The sequence below is a fragment of the Pollachius pollachius genome (genome assembly GCF_949987615.1).
Source record: "Pollachius pollachius genome assembly, chromosome: 2".
Taxonomy (NCBI): Eukaryota; Metazoa; Chordata; class Actinopteri; order Gadiformes; family Gadidae; genus Pollachius; species Pollachius pollachius.
In genome coordinates, this window is record NC_136935.1 from 13010464 (window position 1) to 13033998 (window position 23535).

At 42.9% G+C, this 23535-nt stretch overlaps 2 protein-coding genes across 3 annotated transcripts in view; one reads left to right on the plus strand and one right to left on the minus strand.

The window, feature by feature from the left end:
- The window catches only part of gbf1 (golgi brefeldin A resistant guanine nucleotide exchange factor 1), a 78150-nt gene extending 71686 nt beyond the window's left edge, over nucleotides 1–6464 (minus strand). For both annotated transcript variants that reach the window (XM_079729807.1, XM_079729806.1), the window contains exons 1-3: nucleotides 6177–6464; nucleotides 5153–5256; nucleotides 2859–2925 (exon numbers count right to left, since the gene is read on the minus strand). In XM_079729807.1, coding sequence (XP_079585933.1) covers nucleotides 2859–2925; nucleotides 5153–5248 — 163 coding nt within the window. In that variant the 5' untranslated portion in view covers nucleotides 5249–5256; nucleotides 6177–6464. The remainder of the gene's footprint in view (nucleotides 1–2858; nucleotides 2926–5152; nucleotides 5257–6176) is intronic.
- Nucleotides 6465–16396: 9932 nt separating this feature from the next.
- pitx3 (paired-like homeodomain 3) lies at nucleotides 16397–23503 on the plus strand (the record flags this gene model as incomplete). The annotated part of the gene is made up of 3 exons (XM_079730803.1): nucleotides 16397–16505; nucleotides 19934–20139; nucleotides 22934–23503. The coding sequence occupies 3 exons, from the start codon at nucleotides 16397–16399 to the stop codon at nucleotides 23501–23503; spliced, it is 885 nt and encodes a 294-aa protein (XP_079586929.1).
- Between the last annotated feature and the right edge of the window lie 32 nt (nucleotides 23504–23535).

The window sequence follows — 23535 nt, forward strand, 5'->3', positions numbered from 1 at the left end:
GAAAGAGGGAAAATGAGAGAGAAAGACCTAGTGCAATTTTGTTTTGCTTCAAGAAAAAAATGAAAGTCTGGCCAAGCACAGAATGAAGCCTCTTCCTCATTCTGAATCAGTTGAGTCTTCCAGTCACGCCAAAGTGCATGGACATGGCGATTGAGAGACATTGAGACAAGGAGTGATTTAACGTACGGTTTCTCAATTTTCGTCCTGGATTTTGCCATCTAACTTAATAGTAATTTTGACTTGATATTCCGGATGTCGTCTCGACCACAGAATGTGGGTGAGAATAAGGGTTGATGTCAAAGATACGAGCAACGCAGGCTGCTCAGTTGAAGCCATGAATCATTGGCAAGGTTTTGGTTGTTTTTTGGCACAGAGTAAAGGTTGGGCGTGAGGAGGGGTACGGTGGATGTAGTGAGGGTGGAGGAGGACGAAGGGTGAAAATGTGTAGCAGATTCCTCTCAGGCCCCTGGAGCAGCAGTGCCTGTCCATCTCCTCCGTCGGTGGAGGCATTCCCAGGAGGAGGCCAACACACACACACACACACACACACACACCGAGAGAGAAGACTGTGGAGGTCCATGTGTTGCATCTCTCCTCTGGCTGCCGGCTGCTACCGCCGCTGGGCTGCCCAGCTTCTCTGGACCCTTCCAAGCGCTCTCATTGCAAAGCCATGACGACACACAGGGTTAACCGGCGATCTGGACTGACTGCCTGGCCCCCAAGGGACCGAGGACTAGCGGCGCTCAGTTTACACACACGCGCTGGAGCTCGCACGAGATCAATCACTGTTACCACGGTTACACCGCGAGTAGCTCAGATCTTCAGTCCTCTACAACCAGAGAAACAAGTATAGAAGCTAGACAAACGACAAGTATAGAGACGAGGTATCCTAGTCCAAATCAACTGGTAGAGCAAGGCGTTAACACTGCCATGGTCAGGGGTTATATTCCCACTGGGGGCCACCCTTGCCAGGAATGTATGCTCCCAGGGTATTGCAAGACATAAAAGCATCCACCAAATGGCATATATAGAGAGAGAGAGCACGTGGAATGCTTTGATACAATTTGAGGCAATCACCCTAAAGACAAAAGATATTTCAGGAAAGGTGATTTGGGATTTAGGGGACCAAGGCAGACTAATATAAGCCCAATTAAGAAAATGTTAAACAGTGGTTTGACATACTACCCTGTCATTACAGGTATTAAAAGAAAATATATACATTCAATTTTCTTTTAGAAATGACACGAATTCTACTTCATTCATGTGGAATCTGCAAGGCTTTAATGAGTTCTTCACTTGTTGTCTGCATGCTATCCCTCACGTTGTTTATCTTGTATAGTAATATTTTTGTCACATTCTAATATTCAAATATGTCGATTTAATATCGCTGTTTATTATGCTCCATCCAATGAATATTCAAACATTTGAGTACCTCTCCTAGTAGGCAAATAAAATAAATATAATTGTCCACCTTCCACAAAGCACTGCTTCACCTGGAAACACATGTACAGCAGTCCTCTGCCTATAACCCCGTCCCCAACACCGCCGTGTCACTCAAAGGAGCATTTGGATAAAAGATGAGCAAACAGCAATCCTGTTTCATTGGGACTCCCGTATGATTCAGCAGCCACAAAACAGCCCCACGCACGGCGAGACACCGAGAGGAATAATATTGACAATGCGAAAGGCCACAACGTTTCTCCATGGAAATATACACCACGCACCTGATTAAATATCATATTACTCCTCAGACACGGGATAACCTGACTCTTTACAATAGCAAATCTGAATATGTTCAACCTCGGGGTCTCAGCTAGCTAGGATTTACCCAAGTGATGTATTGAAACAAGAGAGATTTGGCACGGAATAAGCCACTGCTAGAACAGGAGGATCAGAAGAGGGGAATATACACGGTTTCTATCTGGCGCTAGGAGCTGGTGAATGGTATTACAGAAAGACGGATACATCTATGGATATGATTATAATTAACATGGATATAATTTTTTACACTAATTTGATAGAGGGCCTGACTAACATAAAACGTGAATATTTCAGAAAATATTTTGTTTTTTGTAATTTTTCATTTAAAATTTAAAATGCATTGGCTCAATGTGGTTTAAAAATCATAAAGTTAGCAATGATGGATCTATAGCAGATACATGAGGGATATGCAAATGTGTTCGAGGGCTGAGGGATGTATAATCAGTCCCTCCAGAAAAATGCAGCGTTTTTTTGTGATTGTTGCGGCCAAAAATCCTTGATTATGCGGCACGTTTTCTTAAAAAATGCGATGAAATATGGGGCATATTTATGCAATTTTATGCGATGAAATTGCGGGAACTTGCAAAAATTGCAGGAACTTGCGAAAAATGCGGGAACTTGCGAAAAATGCAGCTTTTCGATGACGTTCACGTCGCGTAATTACGTCACTTCATAACGTTCCCATGGCAACAGGGGGAAATTGCTGCTCTTGTGTGAAGTAAACGCAACATTTTTCAACTTTCTGGTACGATATATCTGACTTTTTTGCAACGAAAATGCGGGGATTATGAAATCATGCAAGCCCCACATATTTTGCGCGGAAATCGGCAATTTATGCGGTGAAAGTGCGGCATATTTTAAAAAATGCGGCCCCCGCATGAATATGCAGACTTTGGCTGATTATGCGTTGAATTATGCGATCGCATAATGTCGTTTTTCTGAAGGGACTGTATAATGTGGCCGTTAAAGCCCTTGGAGACCTTGGTACCTGTGATCAATGGCTGTACAACTCATTGAATTGAGTTGACTTGAAACCGTGTTCTGAGTAACATCTTGGTGATGCATCCGATTGACGTGTGATGTTTGGATGAACTTACCTTTAATGGAGTTGAGGATGTCCTTGAGTTGGGCGAAGCTGCTGAGCAAAGGGTCTTGTTCTTCATCCTGGTCATAGAGTAAAAAAAGGGCATAGTTTGCATGGTCTTGCACCATTCAAGATGATGAGGATATCTGAGGACAAGCTGTGCAAATCCAATGCTCTGGTTTTGCATAGAATTTGAATAAAGAAGGCCCAATCTTTTAGAAGTAGAGACAAATATATCTGGGAAGATTCCTATTCTTAATTTTGCACCCGGATATTTGCGTTAGAATTTAGTTTGATCAACGTTTACGCGTCAGACCAAACTGGTTTAGTGAGAAAAATAATCGAATTAGAGTTCCAGTTAAATGTTACTTATGTAGAAACAAAAGTGCAATAGTGCAGGTTTTAAGTATAACGATTTTATAAATACAGTATTAAATCATAACAGACCGTGTATGCAGATTTTAATGTGAGTATTGACAATTAACATGTCCTCTGCACTACTCAGTTTCATATTCAAAAACAAAATTATACACAAAGTATATCTCAACTACATCTACATATTGCAAGGTTTCCCACAGCCGTCCATGGACGAAGCGGAGAATTACCAACTGCCTCTACTGTCACTTTGCAGAATAAATGGCTGTGAAAAAACGAGATGGGGATGACGATGTGCAAGTCCGTTCTTAATATGATATGCTGTAATACAGGCTGATAAAATGTACCCTAACAAATAGAAAACATTGATGTAATCAAACAGGGGCAGGACTCTGAGGGGACGGAGCACTCCGTTCTACCCGATTATGCCCGGTATTCACTCAGGGTGCAACGGTTCTATTCAAAAGAATCGTACTGCCAGGGAGGACACGCACGGTTCGGTGCATGAACGGGTACAGTTCAGAATGGATTGAAACAAAGTCGGCAAAGAAAAAAAAGACGCCTAATTTAAGCTCATTTTGACGAAGCAGACATATAAAATATCATTGTTTCTAATAATTATATCATGGGGACTTTGTTACTGGCTGGGTATATAATAGTAAATAAAAGTATAGCTATGACCACTATCAATTTGTCAGTGATTGTGGTGCGATTGTTTGTTGGTCAGAAGATAACATCAACATAAGTCAGATATGCTAGATCACATGACTTTGCTGTTTGGGCACGGAGCAGGAACGAAGCATTTGATGACAGACAGCCTACCCTGGGTTAATAAAGGTAAAACGAACTGAACCATCAAACCCTTCTTTATCACCTACTTCCTTAAACATGCAATGCTCGTTTAGCGTTTTGATTTGAGATTGCCGTTGCAGAGTGTTCGCCCATCAAGGTTTTAAGTTGTAGATCTTTCTTTTTTTATGTCATAGCCAACCGTCAGCTATTAGTGAGTGAAATGGGAGAATATCTTGTTGCCTGCTGTATGAGACAATCGAGCATTTAGACTGCTCTAAGATCATTTTTGACCAATCAGGGCATCTCTTCTTTGATTGGTTTGGGGAATCCAACTTGATTGTCAATCACATGTTCGAACACAACGTCAACAAAGCTCAACCACAGGTGTGTTGATGCAATATATCTCAATGCTTTCTTCTGCTCTCTCTTTCCAACTCTCAAATATTGCCTACAGCAGTCTCTCCATTTTCAGGGTACAAACCTACAATCCAGCTTGCCACCATCTCCGAAGCACTTGCCCTTCCACTAAACACTTTTTGGTTGGTTTGTATTGGCCTCTCTTAAAGTCATCAAATGTAAGATTGAGTCCCTCCAAAATAGTGGGCAGGAGACTTTCAGAATTAAAAATACATATAACAGACTTCTGTCCACTTCAACTGTCTTTGCAGCTGTATGACGCGACCTACTGTAGCTCGGCTGCCTGGGTGGAGTGGTGAGGGGGAGGGGTTTTGGGGTAGCCAATTTTGCGATTAGTTAAAAACAAATAGTGAGCAACAGGCTTTTTCATTTGTAGAATATATTACTAATAGGATGGGATTTTATTGATAGCATTATATGAAATCACTATCGATCAGCATTGACTACAGATTCGTCAAGATTATTTTAAGCTAGTTGAAATGTTACACATTGGGACTTCGATATAAAAAAAATATACATGGCATGTAAATTAATCTTCTAAAGAAAAACATTTCGGAAAGTACATTTCCGAAAGAATTATGAAAGTATTTGTTGTTAACCAAAATTCAACAGAAGTCAGCATTTCATAACAGCGAGACTCATTGCAACACGATGCGGTCATCTCAACTTCAGAAAGGTCAGAGTAAAAAAACTAAATTGAGATTGAGATTGTGATGAAAGTACCAGTGGAGTGTGGGTGTTCCATCTAGAGTTCCTCTTGATTGCTCCAACCACAGTACCGATCTCTCCTTGGATGATGTAGATGTTCTTGTCCACCATCCTGCCTTCTGAAATGAAAACAGAAAAGTTTTTCTTCGGATAATCGGTTCATCCGCAATACATTTTCAGAAAAACCTTGACAGGTACCTCAGAAGATATATTGTTTTGAAAATACCATTAAACATTCACTGTTGATCACATTCTGTCATCCAAAGCACCTAAGAGTGAATGTATTTAGATACATGTCATTAAGAAGGAGGTAGGGATGGGAATCTTGCTCAGGTAGACTGCAGACATAGGGTTAGAGCCCAGAACCTTTGAAATAAATTGTAGCATTGTTTGTAATGATGCAGTCCCCTTGGCTTGCACTCCACCCAACAGGTTAACCTTCACATTGAAAGGATGAAATACCTTCTCTTGGGAATAAACTATCAACAAGAACAGTTTAAAATCCATACCGGTACACACAAATCCCTACGAAAAACATATCGATTACACAGGCCTAGAATACATTGACCAATCATTATGTAACAAAATATATTGATCCATTGGTAGAATGCATTGAATTGTTATGGCAATTCTCGTAGACAAACGCAGACATTAAGACATAGTCCTTATTTCAAGGCTAAATACAGATCTGGCGAACTGTCTTCCCGAGTTTACCTGCAATAACTGGATGATCAGCTGATTAGTAAAATGACGACGCTAACCACGTATGTTGCTAAAACATATAATACGACATAAACCCCACTAAACAGGAGACACACTCCTCTAATGTGTAAAAATGCGTTTCGTTTGTACTAATAGAGAAACTGCGATGTGTAACCAATAAAACTGGCTGTGCTCCTGTGGTCAAGTTGGCATAACATGCTAGCTTGATATCCACGTCATATTAGCCTCAATTTCCGCCTCTATCTTTCTACGGCACCATGGGTAAACGACAACATCCACAGTGCAAGTATGGTGATGTCAAGACTAAATAACTTACCTCTGTGTGGTTAAATTACCAACTTCAACACAAGATGGAGTCCTGCAGGCGAACCACTGGGCTAACTGGCTAGGCTAATTGAACAGGCTAGCCGGCTAACAGTGAATAGGTAGACCAATAGGAAGTTCAATACGCGACAACAGACCCAGGGAATCTACAGTTTACGGACATTTACACCACGTGAAATACATTCTCGGTAGAAATTGATTTGTAGCTTTGATAACAGGAAATAAAAGTTTGTAATGTGTTAAATTTAAGCAGCTGTCAGTCTTCTTGGTAAACACACTGACGTGGAAAACCCTCTGCGCTCTCGGCCAACCATGATTCCTGCATTTGATTGACCGACAAGAAAACCAATCGCATTCGAAGTATTCTTTAATGCACTATGTTGCTATCACTATAAAAAATACTATTTGTATGAAATGTTTCATTTCGTACTATTATTTTTTTATTGAAACCAATTGACAGTATAAAGTATAGCGTTCACTACGGGAATTTGGTAATTAAGGCGGGATAATGTAGCAGGGTTGTACGACTCGTTTCGTGGTTGGTTGAGCGTGTTGATGACGACATCAAAGGGGTGGTTTATGCTAGGGATTTGCATCATGGATGCATCACATTGGCGAGTCCATGCAATATTTCTGCTGTCAGGATAAGAGAAATATAGAAAAATATAGAAATAGAAAAATATTAAAATAATGTTTGATTAGAAGTTCAAATAATTTATTTCACCAGTATTTATTAGCATTTAACTATTTTGTCACACTTTTATCCAAAGCGATACATAGTGTGATCATTAATGAGCAGGTAAGGGTGAGGGCATCTTGCTCAAGGATGTCTTATAAATTTTGATAGGTAATTTACCAATTTGTTCGTCTGTTGGTCTCATTAAACAGATAAATTGGGACTATGGACATGGGGGATTGAACCCAGAACCTTTCAACTCTGAGTTAAACACTACAAGACTGTCTGTCCTTTTGAATATGTGTCCATAGAATCAACACATGGACATATGGGACAATTACCTATCCATATTCATTCTACCTTAGGCAGATTCAATATCAAAAACCAAAACTAAAGACAAATAATTCTATTTTTTAATCACATTTGTATAGTTCATACATTGACAGATCTATTAATCCCAGAACTGACATCATAATCCAATCTTTTTTTGGTTTGTTTCCCAAATCACAAATAAATCTTCTAATCCATATAAATTTAAAACCATCATCCCATATGTAAAGCTGAAGAAGGCAAAAGTCTGCTGGGTGCACATGTAAACTGAAGAGGAAGTCAAAGATGACACTCATGGACGATGATACCATAACCCCCCACCCCCTTCCCCCATTCTCATCCGCCCTGCTTATAATATTGACAATACATAGTTTAATGTCGCCATTCTCTATGCAAATGCCCTGTTTTCTTATTATCAGCAAAAAGGATGACCTTGGTTGGATTAGCACAACATTTTGACGTTCCACCCACGTTTGCATCTTTCAAATTCATGGAGGCGATAGAGACAGGGGATCGGAGACTGCCTCATCCTCCTTTGAATGTGGAAGTCCAAGGGTCTTAATATTGTCTGACTATTGTCTCACTATTGCAGGGGGCGACGCCTTTTACTCAAAGCAGCTCCGGAATGTGCACGTGGCCCTGCGGGACATGTGTAGCTGAGAGTGTGAATCGTCTCTTGTCTCGTGACTGTTTGTCTGTGTGTAGAGGTATGGTGGTGGTAGTGGTGGTGGCGGGGGTCGGGGTGGGTAGGGGAGTGGGCTGGGGGCTGTTATGATTGCATAGCTGCTACTCTACAGTCCCTTATCTTCCCCGGTAGATATCAAGCTGTATACCGAAGTCCTGCTCTGTGTTTCCAACATGTACCCCCACCATATCTTGCCAGATCTCTGTTTGCTCTTTTGCAAAGTGTTTGATCACCTGTGCTTTATGTTTTTCTCGACGTTTCGTACACAGACAAAGAAAGGCAACACTCCTCATCCCCAGAATTCAACTCACTGAAATGAACTGATTTCTCTGAGATTTGTACAGCAAACTACTGATTTATAGCTGAAATTAAGTGTTACTTTTAAATTACGTGCCTAACTAGGGAAATCACTTTTCTTTGTTGGACTGCAGTACTGCTGAGATAATAACAGAACTACATTCATTACAAAGAAAAAACGCATTTAACAACGTTGCTTCCCTAACATCCACAGACAAGCGGCAATCTATCCTTCTGTATGAAACATCTGGAGCCCTCTTGATTACATTAACATCATCGAAGCTGGAAATATTTATGTAAGGTTGCATCTTGGAAGTAAGTGTGCTCATTAGTCACCGCACACTGAAGAATAAGGAGAGAAAGATTCGAGCTACCATTTCACTACCCTTGCCCTGAAACTTCAAATAAAAGCCCTTTTTGTTGTTTGTTCTTATTTAATGGAAAACAATTTCTTTGTAGTTAATTTGAAATGCACTTAATACATATTATACAATACAATGATCTTTGTGTAGCTAAACAACATGCAAAATTCAAAACGTAATAAAAGATGCCTAAATATCTGTTCAAAGCCACTTGACTTCATGTTACACAAGTTGACACTGTTAAAATGTGTATGTTACTATACTAGTAACTGTTTAGCTGTTTATGAAAACTGTGTGCTGCGAATTTCAATTTTGAACAAAACATATAAAATGTAGATAAGAAAAATAAAAAAATTCCCGGCCTAAACAGCCACTGTGAGTCACATAGTCTACACGTGTGTACAATCACATAATAGTTTCATATTTCGCAAAAGGAGGCATGCATGTGATAAGTGAGTGAAATACACGAGGAACAATCTATCGAACCAAAACACTCTGTCTTGTGATTGTGAGAGGAATGAAACAACTGATTCATCATATCAAAGTATCATAAAATAATTAGCATGTTCACATGAACATTTGAGACCAACATAAATGCTGTACACAATACTACACAATAAGCAAGACCATCAACAAACAACAACAACGATGAGATAATGAGCAGAAAATACAACACAACGAGAGTGGAAGGAAAATGTGTGTAGCCCATACTGACATGGAGCAGCAAGTAAGGTAAAGTGAGATGTATTGTTGCGAACAACAACAACAGTCACGGAGTCGGCGGACGGCGGACGGTGGACGCTGCGTGACCAGGCGTTGTGGAGAGTGATAGAGAGAGATAGACAGATAGAGAGAGATTGCGCGTCCGTGCGTCCGCGTGCGGGGAAAATCGGTGGCAAACTGCTGCACGGACCAGGAGGACTTTCTTTTATCCGTGCGTGCTTTTTTATACGTGCCGTGCGTGTGTTTGTGTGCGCTCGTAACACGGGCCGAAAGGGGCGGTAAGGGGCAAGTAAAAGCTGTAAAGTGGGCAGTCCTTCCTACAGCGGACCTGTCGCGCACAATATTAAGCATGAAGTCAGTCCCTCTATGTGCGGGGATCAAACCTCTCCCTCCACTACTGCTGCTTTCATCCATGATCGCGCGCCGAGGAGCAAACTGACCGCTTTTTTCACTCCACACACGCGGGGAACTTTGTGGATGTCACCAGAAAACAACAGTCCTAGGACAATCATTACGCAACATCTACCTTGCTTTTTCCACGGATTAATTTCTCAACACCAGGATTGATGTAAGTCCTGTCCGCGAAATGTCAGATACTTGTTGTAGTCTTGTTTTGTTTTGTTTTCGATCCGTTGTGTTTATTTGTGACTCTATGCCAATAAGTCTATTGGTATACAACTGACGGTGTGGGCTAGATCTTTAGATCTGATACTCAACACACAACAACATGAAATAGTTAAAACCAGCATCACCCGCACGACTGGAAACGTGGACGTCCTTCCCGATCAATGCCCGGTATCTATCACTGTTTCCACTGGTCTGCCTTTAGCTTGGAGGGAGTTTAACTCACTTAGTCCTTACTCTTGATCTTCCTGATTTCGGTTTATAGGCCTACTGCACATATCCCTTTGCGAATTTGAGGGATTGCGACAGGCCTAACTAGATTATGACTGTAATCCTGTATTCAGAACCTCCTGTTATCGGTTGGATTACGAGACGGGAATGGATAGAAAATCCAATGTTACGTTATTTTATTTTATTTAGTTATATTTTTGAACACATTGATATTTTAAAACAACGAAAACGAGTTGCACCCTCCAACCTTGCCCTGTGCCCGGCCCAAGTTTTAAACAATACAGACGTGTGTCTGGTTCTAGTCTGAGGAAATGTTAAGAAGGGTTTTAGGTCAGATCATGTCACAACAACTACAGCCCAAAAAAGTAGTTTGCTCCTCAAAGGAAATTCATTCATTGGAATAGCCGATCACTCAGTGATGTATTTCATTTCACTTTTTATGTCATGTTCTCTACACACACACACACACACACACACACACACACACGCACACACACACACACACACACACACACACACACACACACACACACACACACACACACAAACACACACACAAAAACAAGCACACAAACACACATCCTACTGGAGTGCCGCTGCAAAATCTCAGAGGTCAAAAATATTTGGAGATCCATTCGTCATTGATAGGTGGCAGGTGTTCCCCGCCACAGAGACCTCCGATAGAAAAAACAGAACAGTACACTCCCCCCCCCTCCCCACCCCCAACTCCTCGGCACAAAGACAGGCCTTCTATTTACAACACGGCCGTTCGGAAGGACACATAAATTGTGGTGTCCTTTCCACATAATGCAATACAATATATAGGCTTATTGTTATTTATTTAATTAGGCTTGGTTATTGATTTATTTTAAGTGATGAACCTGAACAACACAAATTAAAATTACCGCTAAGTGGCAGTCCAGAATTAATAATGACAGGTTAGGATTAACAAGGCCAAAGGAGGCCATAACGTAAAATGACAATGACAAATTGTGCTCCAAAAATGCAATTAACCCTGGAAAAAATAAGGAAATAAATAAATTAAATAAAATATATAGAAATATAGTAGGCTTCATATTCATAAGACTAGGCCTTTTAGCCATAACACATGTATTTGCCAATATTTTCCAAATTATTTGATTTATGCGTATAAAAATGTAAAGCATAAGAAACGTAAATATAATCTGCCAATTTGCAAATATTCAAGAATTTTGCTTCCAAATATTTGTAGAATAAATTGATCCATCCAAAAATATCCATCGATTCTAAAATAACCAAAAAATATCAGAATTATGAAAGGTACGTGTCATTGATTTTTTCACCACTGCGGTGGTCACACAAATCGTAATAAAATGTAATACAACAATATCAACAATAACACCTGCTTTACAGGCCTATTCTGCAGCGTGTTAAGAATAGGGAGGATGTTATGTGGTTTTTTTTCTAATAAAATAGGAAGACCATATTATTCGTCTAGCATTCAAGCACTGAAATGTTTTTTGCTTTGGTTATGTCAAAAGTAGTGCCATCGATAGTCAGCAAAACACAAATGAAAAGGGAAACGGCCTACAGGCTCGCCTACTTGTACGCTTTGCGCATGTGCGTATATTGTTTATCCTCATCTAATTAAAAGCTGGCATTTGAAGAACTCGCGCATTTCTGCATGTATCGCATCCATGATATGCAAAAATATGCTATTTAAAAATGTTCAGGTTGTTAACAAACTAAATATCCCAATAATTAGGCCTACATTATTTAGTTTTAACCAGTAACAGGCATATGACAGTACACAAGACCAAGAGATCGAAACCAGAAAGCCGTTATAGGGCCCAAAAGTCCCCGCCCTTAAAAATTAGATCTTGATATTGTTGTGGGGGCTCACACACACTTCCATCTGTGTGTGTGTGTGTGTGTGTGTGTGTGTGTGTGTGTGTGTGTGTGTGTGTGTGTGTGTGTGTGTGTGTGTGTGTGTGTGTGTGTGTGTGTGTGTGTGTGTGTGTGTGTGTGTGTCTGTCTGTCTGTCTGTCTGTCTGTCTGTCTGTCTGTCTGTCTGTCTGTCTGTCTGTCTGTCTGTCTGTCTGTCTGTCTGTCTGTCTGTCTGTCTGTCTGTCTGTCTGTCTGTCTGTCCGTGTCCGTGTGCATGTGTGTTATTTATTTTTTCCTGCCGTTGTGGAAAAAGCTCGACCCGACTCACTCCTTCAATCATATGCAAATGGCTGTTATAGGAGGGGAGAAATTAACATCTACAAACACCGGAGTGAAATTCCATCTGCCGCCATCTCGAGCAGCCGCCTAATAAGTTCTCAGACAGCAAAGTGACACACATCTTAATCAACTCTTAATCCTGGGAATTAATTCTCCACGCGTTTATGAATAATTCCGGGGCTAATGCTCACGAGTCCGTGGAAATGCAAGCAGACTTCCTGCATGCTCCACCAACAGATGGACGGGCCAATCTTCCTCAGGAAAAAAATGAACGGATCCGCAGCCCCCCCCCCCCCCCCCCCCCCCAATCCCCGCTTCCATTATTTTATTATTATTATTATTATTATGAGATATCTATTTTAATGAGATCAATGTAATCGAGCCACTGCGCATGCAAAGCGGCCCATCTTATGCAAACAGGCGCCTCTCATCTTGTGCGTCGGTCTCCGATCATTTGCCTTTATTGTTGAACATGGATGGCCTATGAATTCAGGGGCGCCTCTCAGGCCGATTCCGCCCCAGGAAGCGCTTTCCGAATGACAGAAGTCGTAAAGGGAGTGATGTAAAACCACAGTAGGCCAGGCGTATTGCGCCATATTGCGGTCTTGTCAGGACACAACTGAATGAAACACTTCCAATATACCTGCGGAGAAAAAAAGGGTAGCATTACAGCTGGTATGATTAGAGTCTGACAGGAACCCGTTCTGTAACGTTTTAAAATGGCGGGTTAGAGCAGCACAACACATCCGAACAGCAGGTTGTCAGCCCAAAGGTCAGCTCAAATGTCACATTCACATTATTAGACCGCGGAGGCCATCATCCATCCACCGAATAGCACGACAATGAACCACCCTCACATGGGCATATAATAATATATAATCCAGAAACCTGTGTATAAAGCATCCCCATTCCGAATAATAATTGTATTAATCGTGCGCCTATATATCATCACTTAAAACAACCCATGCGCGCATATTTCCGTACGTGGGATTTTGTGAGTGATATTTAAAGGTTACCTCATCAGATTTTCAGACCTACTTCTTATGACACTGATTACGAGCAGAGGGTCGGGTGGCCCATAGATCACCGCGCGCTCCTTCATAAACCTGATTGACATACTAAAGTTCCGCAAGGTTTTCCGCGTGCGCTCGTTAGTCCCTCTGATAGCTTGTTGGCCATATTGAGCTCCTAGGGGTAGGGGGGGGGGGGGGCGTGGGGTGAGGGAGGGCTGTACTCGATTTGGAAATATAATCATGTCGCGCCTATGAAGAGGGCCACTGACACCTTGTACCACCCACCCACACATACAGGCACGCACACGCACGCACGCGCACACACGCACAGACACACACATTCACACTCTCTTCATCCCTGCCAATCCCTACCTCGCCCCCGATCCTCTCAGCACCGCATGCACACAGCGGCATCCATCACTTTCCTGATCGGCACTAGCAGTCACTCATGAGTCATGATACACATCTCTGGTGAGTCGTAAAGACGCGGATTAGATAGTCGTAAAGAAAAGGCCGCTTTATCGCGGGGCCAGGAGCCGCCGCTGCCGCTGCAGGTAGATCTGACGGCACTTCGGAGGAGGCGCGCGGATCAAGCATGTTTGCAGAGTACCAACAGCCAAGGCGGAGTATCTTTGTCTGTCTTTATATTCCAAGAGGGCCAAAAGTACACAGAAATGTAAACTACTTATGTATTACATCATCTGCTGTTGGTTTTGCTTCAGCCCTCACTCTAGTGATTGGCCGCGATACTTTTCAGCAATGGAGGAAACTTTTTTTTTTCACCAAGGAAAACGGAGCTTTTTGACCCGCAAGTCAACTTTAACCCATATGGGGGGGGGGGGGGGGGGGGGGGGAGGCAGTGTCGATGGGAAAGGCAGTCTGACCTTATCTTAATCTCAGACTGCCTTTCCCATCGACACGTAGCCTCGAGCAGATAAAGGAAAAGAGAAAATAACAATTTTCCTGTCAGTTTAATCTTTTTTTGAAACACTCCGGATTTTTTTTTCAGGGAGCTCAAACAGAAAGCAGATGGATTTTCTCTTTCAACATTTCAACGGTTGTCTTTTTTTTTGACTCGGTGAATATATTGATCGAAGAACCAAAGCAAAAAACTAAACTATATATTGTGTAACTTTATTTAATACGAGTTATTATGTTGACTAAATTACAAGCTTGGTTGCATGAAGAAGAAAACTCGAAAAATAATCGGTTGTAAAACCAAAGTGTGTGGTTATAACTTTGCAACAGGCCTAGAAAAAGGATAAAAACACAACAGGTGTTTTAACACAATTCTCAGGGAAATAAATGCTAGGCATTGTTCATTCACTAGTTAGCATAGTGACTGGCTATTTACCTTCAACTATTTGGTTTACAATAACAATTAGATATTCTTATTCATTTATAAACACTCGCTATTTAACACCCTAAACTATTTAATCCCTCATCAATACTTTTCGTGCTTTTGATTTGGATAACAAATCGTTGGCTACATGTTTCAGAGACAATTCATTATTATTCGTTTTTTTGTTTTGTTGGGTAGTAGTCCATTTATGTGCTGTAATTTAAAAAAGAGTGGTCAAATACTGAACACACATATGGAACTTATTTCGCCGAAGTTATCAAGTATATAAATACTTCACAGTATACTGGGAATTGCCCAGTAGACGCAAAGAGTAAGCTATTGCAAGGAGAAGTAAATTCGTTTAAACTCTCGGCCTGCATGTTTTATTAGGCTACATCTTATTGCATACAGTAAAAAAAGATAGTCAAGCGCATTGTATATATTAACACAAGCATACGTCAACTCCAAACAGCTTAATATAATAATACTGTTAATATAATTGATGCTGTGGTCTTTAGATTGTAGTCCGCCCGAGGTGCTGTCGTGGTGGGGAGAGAAGGGTGTGGTGTTACTGCTGCACACAAAGCTTGGCACGCAACCTGCCGTCAAACACACACACACAAACACACACACACACACACACACACACACACACACACACACACACACAAACCACGGTAATTTACGCATGGGGAGTAAATAATTCCTAATTAACTAACTTTGATTAGACAGCCACGATAACTCACAAATGAGACAACGTTGTACCGTGAGTAATGCGCATGTGCAGCTGGACAAGGCGGAATGGATGGTCGAGAGTTACCTGTACATTAATGATTGTCAACAGTATAAACATTTTAAATCCTTCCTAAATCCTTTGCGTCTGTTTGGACACAAATACAGAACAGACGACACAACATCCCACAGAAACTTCTGAATACATTCAGGCCTTTTTGCTACTCTAGCCAACTTGATTTAAGCATTATATGTTGATTCAATTTGTATTCAATATAACGACAGTGTAAGGCTTCATCTTACTTCTGCAATCTCCACTGTGATTGGCCAAAGCTTAATTGGATGTCGCGACCGACCTGTCGACCCAAGTCATTGAACCAGGCCTAAATGGATGTCGCAAGTGACATGAGGAGCCACGTGATTGGCCCATGCCTAAGTAGATTTTCTAAATTAAGCCAAGCCATCATAAATCTCTGGCCCCGAATGAGTGATTGTCCCTCACATCTCCTACGTGTTAACGACGCTCGTATAAATAAAACCGCCATTTATTTTCGGCTCGATTCCGTCTCGGTCTTGTCTGGTTGCTATTTTGGCTGAGGACGAGTTACAAGAATACTTGTGTTGCTCTGAAACGATGCGCGGGAGACGGATTTATAGCCGAATTTATATAGTCAGAATCTCATCCATAACACACAGTGAGACCTATATTTTGCTTTCTCGTGTCAACAAAAATATTGCTATTTTTAAAAACGGTATTCGCAGGATATTGATAATGTCCTTTAGCAGCCAAATCCCGGTGTTAGCTTATATTTATTGATAATTCTTTTGACACTAGGTAATTAATTCCGTTCACTTCTTGTAAGCATATTATAATATAATATTTTGGAATAAATGGCAAGATTTAAATAGTTTAGTCAAAGTGGTGTGTAGGTGTTACTGTTGGCTAAAGGACATCGCACCTTGCTGTTTCCCAGACCCTGGCAGGCGGGGTGATGGATTTTAACCTTCTGGCGGACAGCGAGGCCCGCAGCCCGGCGCTCTCCCTCTCCGACTCCGGGACGCCGCAGCACGACCAGGGATGCAAAGGCCAGGACCACAGCGGTGAGTCTTGTTGAATGTTTCTCCTGATTTCTGAATCAGGGTATCATAATAAGGTAAGAAGTTGGTGGTCGCCTGGAGATGCAGCAACACTGATAAATGTTAAGGTCCTATCGCTATTTTTTTTTTTAAAGGTTATGTATTTTTTGTATTGGCTGTCGATTTCTCAGGAACAATGGCATGTCCAACAAAAATATCTATCGTGTTAAATAGGGCTATTGAAATCGATATATTATATGTATAATAATTATATAGGCTACTAAGAATAATCATCATCATCATAATAATGATTATAATTGTTATGATTATTAGTATGATTATGCTTGTTATTATGAATATTATTATTTTAACCATACCTTATTTAGGTTATCGTTAGGCAAATTTTCCTACTTATAAATGTTAGGCCTATTAAAAATATCTTTGGTGACTATGGACAGTTTTAAACATAAAAGCACCACAGGCCATTGGATCCGTCGTATTAAATAAACAAACCAGGAGGTCGGCCTGCTATGTTTGTTTTGGATGAAGGGGGCATATACCGAATCGAGACACGGTGGTTTTGTAATTGAGAGGAGGTGAAAGTGGGAGGTTAGGCCTATTATAAATTATGACATCCTGCTCAATAGCAAAAGCAGGTCGAAATCAACCAGCGTTCATCTGCATATGCTTTGAATCCTCGCCCGATAATAAAAAGCAAGAAGGCCTACATGCCAACCAAATCGCTGCATAATGTGACGCGTTAACGACGAGCACGAAGCGCCGTGGATGGAAAAAAAAAGTCGACCTTCTGCATTAGTAGGCTATGATAATAATTGCTCGAATGAATATAACATAAGTAGACAACTAGACTCATTCAGAAGGAGGATAAAAAAAAAGCTTTCAATTGTTCACCCGGTTTAACTTGAAAGCGTCGGCAGAGACAGAGGATGTGTTTTAGGAGGGTTTTTGATGCGGAGCCAATGCAGATTGTGATGTAAAAGCCTCGCAACCGCGCTGCACCACGCAGGCTCGCCCGGCGATAAAGCCAGTGGTGAAAGTCTTCAGATGCTTGTGAGGCAGACATGATGATTTAAAGAGATGTCTGCGCTCTGCGGCTAATTCACTGCCATAAAGTCCTCTACCTGATCAGCTTATGTTTTCCAACAGGGAGCCATTTTAAAGGTATTCTAGGCACACTACGGTGTACATTTCTATGATAATCTAAAAAGTATGTCAGACTGTTTTGTTAGATCCAAAAAATAAATAGGATGGAGAAACTGCTTTGGGAACTAAACTGAACGAGACAGAGAAATAGACAGACAGACAGGGACAGACAGATGGGCAGATATACAGTCAGTCGGAAGGACACACACACACATGCACAGACAGACAGACTGACGAACAGAAAGTGGTGTGTGTCACTCGGTGCTGAAGCGGTTCTCTCATTGTCTGGTCCAGCTTACACAGAGGGGTTGACCTCGGCGGAGGTCCCTCCGTGTAGCCAGACCCCCAGAGTCAGATTGCTCCCCATTGTTCCACTGCCCTCTCCTCCCCTGCATTGTGTCCCAGACTTTGGGCCCAATAAGTGGACTAAGAGTACTAACGCAGTGTCAGTTTACCAGCAGCCGCAGATAACAAGATAACGGAGGGGGAGGAGGAGGAGGAGGAGGAGGGGGAGGAGGAGGTTAGGTCCCTCTTATTGGTTTTCTGGTCGGGAAGGGTGGCTTCCTCGGCTCCGCGCTGCCGCTGTCTCCCTGTGGCTCCGAGAGGGGGCTAAGCCGTCACCAAACACAGACCAACCTGCCGGCCCACAATGAGCCCTGATCCCCGGGATTAGAACAGCAGGCTCATTTAGCTGCTCTCTGTGAGGTCCTCAGCACAGTGCGGAAGAGAGGGCTGGTGGGGGGGGGGGGTGTGAAGAGGGGGCAGACACACAACTGTGTGGTCCTCCAGAGTGTATGTGTGTGTGTGTGTGTGTGTGTGTGTGTGTGTGTGTGTGTGTGTGTGTGTGTGTGTGTGTGTGTGTGTGTGTGTGTGTGTGTGTGGCGGGGTTTTATTTGTGTATGCATGTTTGTATGCATGTTTGTGTGTGGGTGAGTGTATGTGCGTAGAAGTCTCTATATCTTTATATATACGCATGCATGGTTATATGCATGTAAATGTACATTATAATCATCTCCGTGTATGTACACATGTGGGAGACTTTGTGTGTGTGTGTGTGTGTGTGTGTGTGTGTGTGTGTGTGTGTGTGTGTGTGTGTGTGTGTGTGTCCTTCATCTGTCCTCAGCGTCAGCTGCCATCTTCCCTAACCTTGTAAAAAGACGAGTCATCCTGGACACAACTAATCCGGGTTAATTGCTATGTGTGTGTGTTAGAGTCAGACTACAGAATAATCCCTCGCACGGCTGTCTACCAGTCACAACAGACATGGATACAATTTACAATAATCAGGGATGTTCCTCACACCCATGTCCCGAGGGAACAGAAAACACATTCTGCATTTCAGGTATGCATCACCAAATAAATAAGTACAACCAATCAAGACATTAGGGATTCGTACTCGCCCACTCCACCCCTTACTGTGTTCGACATCGCAGGGGAGTTTCCCTCGAGCTACGCTTCGTTTCAATTCCTGAATCAAACTTTCAAGTTAGTGTTAGTGTATTGTGTTGGGGGTGCAGTATGGGAGGGGAGGAATTTGACATTTATCTGACATACAAATCCAAATTTGGACTCTGCTTTGTGCAGGGCGTGTCAAAAAAGTTTGATTTGTGTCGCGTGCATGTGTTGTCGCATACAGTCCGGGGTCAAAGTGTGTGTAATGTTTGTCACCAACCTTAAAGGGTGAAAGTGTGTGATGTTGTTTGGTACAACACATGTTGGGATAATAGAGGCAGTTCTTGTGTTGTACTTCATACAACCAGGGAAAGGTTATGTTCAAAATAGGAAATCATTGTGTGTGAATAAAAGCCTTTAACAAGGCGTGTTTGAAGCAAACCATCCTTTTTTGCTAATATAATATACTTCACTGTACTACATGGTACAACTATATACCAGCTGAATCATTATTGGAGTATTATCAATAGTTATTGATATTTTCATAGAAAATATCAAAAATCCCTGTACTTGCCTTGATAATATACACATGTTGATTGTTATTAATACACTTTCTGTTTGGGTGTGTATGTTTAGATGTGGGGGGAGTCATTTTGAGTGTATCTATTTCATATGAAGAATATGAGTAAAAAGGAGCAAAAATATACCTCAAGAAACCTTTGATAAGAGCGTCCCCCAAATGGCAAAATTATATTTAACAGCACGTATCAGAATTCACTGTTAGCCACTTTGTATAAAATCATCTGCTAGACGCATCGGAACGGCACCCGTCGTAAAACATGAGCCCCGGGCACTAAATGTCCCCTTCCCCCCTGCCCCGCCCTTTCTCTCTCCAGACACAGAGAAGACCCACCAGAACCAGCTGGATGAGTCCAGTGCGGAGGACGGCTCCCTGAAGAAGAAGCAGCGCCGGCAGCGGACCCACTTCACCAGCCAGCAGCTGCAGGAGCTAGAGGCCACCTTCCAGAGGAACCGCTACCCGGACATGAGCACCCGCGAGGAGATCGCCGTCTGGACCAACCTCACAGAGGCCCGCGTCAGGGTGGGTGACCAACTCCGCCCCTCTGCCCTCTCCATCCACCTGTCCCCTAGTTGTCAGGTCCATCCCCCCTCTGTTATCTCGTAATTGGTTGCCATCCCCGCCTTTGTCTATCTCGTAATTGGTCCTAACACAATTGGTATTTTTTCCCCCAAACATTGTCTTGTGGCCAAGTAGAGCGTTTGGTTAGTCATGCAACGACTTTGCAGAGCTGGCCCCCTAACTTGACGCTGAGTGAAAACCTGATTGGATTTGATCAGGAGGTCAGGGAAAGTCAGGGGAAAAGTTAGGTCAGATATTATATATTTTTTCCACATTTCAATATGAAAGTTATAGCCGTATGATACCAGGTAAAGAGCTGCAAGTGGCTCGGGAGCCGCGGGTTGGCCAATTAGATGATAGCTTTACGTGGTCACATCCATCTCCTGAATCTTCAAACTACTATTCTTTCTCAGCCTTGAGATAAGTTTGGTTTCCCTTCTAACTGGTAAAAGACAAAAAGCAGAGCAGTTTCAAAGTGAAAGTAAAAAAAGGGCGAGCAAATCCTTCCAAACGTAGACCAACTGTGTTCAGACCTCGTATAAACCGGGGGGTAGTTCAGAAGCCTCTTCTGCTGACCAGAGGCGGACAGGTTCCAGTCCAGTGGCCTAAATGTCAGAGGTACACGGGCCGTGACCTGCTGTCGGGCTGTCACTTACTCTCAGCTCACACGTCCACACTGATTTTGTCACGGTGGCTAAATAGAGTGGGAGCGGCCGCATTCTAGCAGATGACAATATGGTGGGCCACCTTGACAAGCAATGAATCACATTAATGTTGGCCGGACGAAAGGTCACATAGCTGCCATGGCTGGTTGTTATTTTTGAAGGGACAACAGACCACACACACCACTCACACAATGTCGACCTATCCATGGCCCACTGGCATTTTCAATCTGATCAAGCTCCTCTCTGTTAGACCCCAATGGCCTTCTCTGACCAGGCCCCTCTCTGTAAGACCCCAATGGCCTTCTCTGACCAGGCCCCTCTCTGTAAGACCCCAATGGCCTTCTCTGACCAGGCCCCTCTCTGTAAGACCCCAATGGCCTTCTCTGACCAGGCCCCTCTCTGTAGGAACCCAATGGCCTCTCCGATCAAGCTCCTCTCTGTAAGACCCCAATGGCCTTCTCTGACCAGGCCCCTCTCTGTAAGACCCCAATGGCCTTCTCTGACCAGGCCCCTCTCTGTAGGACCCCAATGGACTCTCCGATCAAGCTCCTCTCTGTAAGACCCCAATGGCCTTCTCTGATCAAGCCCCTCTCTGTGGGGCCCCAATGGCCTCTCTGACCAAGCTCCACTCTGGAGAACCCAGTTCCCAGACCAAAGGCCTGTAAACTGATGTGATTGCAGATGCATTTCTTTGGAGAATACACTCCGCATAAGGATTTCTGTAAAGGCCCATTACAGACAACGACAGGATCAATTGACATTATTATTAAATATTGTCAGAGATTCTTATAATGAGGAAATCAAAATAATCGGTAGGTTTGCTGTTTGCTTTTGGTATCTAGATTAAGGTGAGGACATTGCATGGGTGGAGGGAAGCGTCAGGAAAACAAGCACAATAATGCGTTTTCAAACAGGTTTTCCTTGTTTATGATCCAAACAAACGTATCCCAGACGGAGCAACCTTTCCTGACGCCTCTTTCCATTCATCTTTAATCCCCAGCCACTTTGTTTCCCCTAACTGAAAGGGACTATGTATGACCGTAGTACTATTATAAGTAATTGATAGTTCCAAGAAAAGATACTGAACAATAGCTCAGGGCAAGTTCACATGCACGTAAACACCAGAACGCTTGACCAAACCACGTCAGTTGAGTTCAGAGAGCCGTGGCATAACCTTGGCTTCTCCGCTTTGAAGTGTTTCACCCTCCGTGCTTTCAGCTTGAGAGACCCAATCTGGGGGAACAGTTACCCCCGATAGTGGGGTATTCCCCCCACCTCTCTCTCTCTCTCTCTCTCTCTCTCTCCTGGAAAATGCAGTGTGTAACAGACACCCTCGTCTGGCATTAGTGTTCAATAGCATTTTGTTACAACCATAACAAACGCAGCCGGTGCTGTCTGGCCTGTTCGCTGTAACGTAAAGACGATAGTCCATACTGGACAGGTCTTTATTTAAACCCTGAATACATATTTGTACTGATACTTTTGGGGTTATTATGCGGTAGGTCAAAGGAGAAGTTTGGAGGATTCTGTACGATTGTGTTTTTTAAGAAGCTTTTGAAAACTCTTAATTTAGATTTGCACTTCATCTTTAATCTGTCTCATATCTTCTGAACATAGAACATACAAACGACAAATGTGAAAATTGCCATTCTCTGACATTTCTTTCATTGGGATTCAACTATTCAAATAATGAGGTTTATTAACGCTTACTGAATATGACTGTTTGATAATACACAAAGTTCGTTTCTGAGATCATTGCGTCTTTTAAAAAGTCTGCATACATTCTCAAGTATATCCAAAACAATTTCAGCAGACAGCTGTCACCGGTTATTCTGATAAAGTAAAAAGTAATTTCAAAAAGTTTAATTAACATGAAACTCATCTAAGTAGATTTCTGTGTGTTCAGAAACACCCTTGATCAGAGATTCTCCAAACCCTTTCCAAAAATGTCAAACCTTTCAAAATACCTCACATACAAATCACATTTCACTACTGTAAACCTCCATACCGACTGCGCCCCATGATCCATTCACTTCCTCCTTCGGTACCTCAGCATGCAATGAACTCTCCCCTTCCTCCCTGTTCCCAAGGTGTGGTTCAAGAACCGGCGTGCCAAGTGGAGGAAGCGAGAGAGGAACCAGCAGGCGGAGCTGTGCAAGAACGGCTTTGGTGCCCAGTTCAACGGGCTGATGCAGCCCTACGACGACATGTACACGGGTTACTCCTACAACAACTGGGCCACCAAGAGCCTGGCGGCCAGCAGCCCCCTCTCGGCCAAGAGCTTTCCCTTCTTCAACTCCATGAACGTCAGCCCGCTGAGCTCACAGCCCATGTTCTCGCCGCCCAGCTCCCTACCCTCCATGAACATGCCCCCCAGCATGGTGCCGTCGTCCGTGGCCGGCGTGCCCTCCGGCGGCCTCAACAACCTCGGCAACCTTAACAACCTCAATGGGCCGTCTGGGCTCAACTCGGCGGTGTCGGCCGCCACCTGCCCCTACGCCAGCTCGGCCAGCCCCTACATGTACAGAGACACCTGCAACTCCAGCCTGGCCAGCCTGCGGCTAAAGGCCAAGCAGCACGCCACCTTCGCCTACCCCACCGTGCAGAACCCCGTGTCCAACCTCAGCCCCTGTCAGTACGCCGTGGACCGGCCCGTATGAAGCACGGGCCGGAGCCACTGGTCCACCACCAC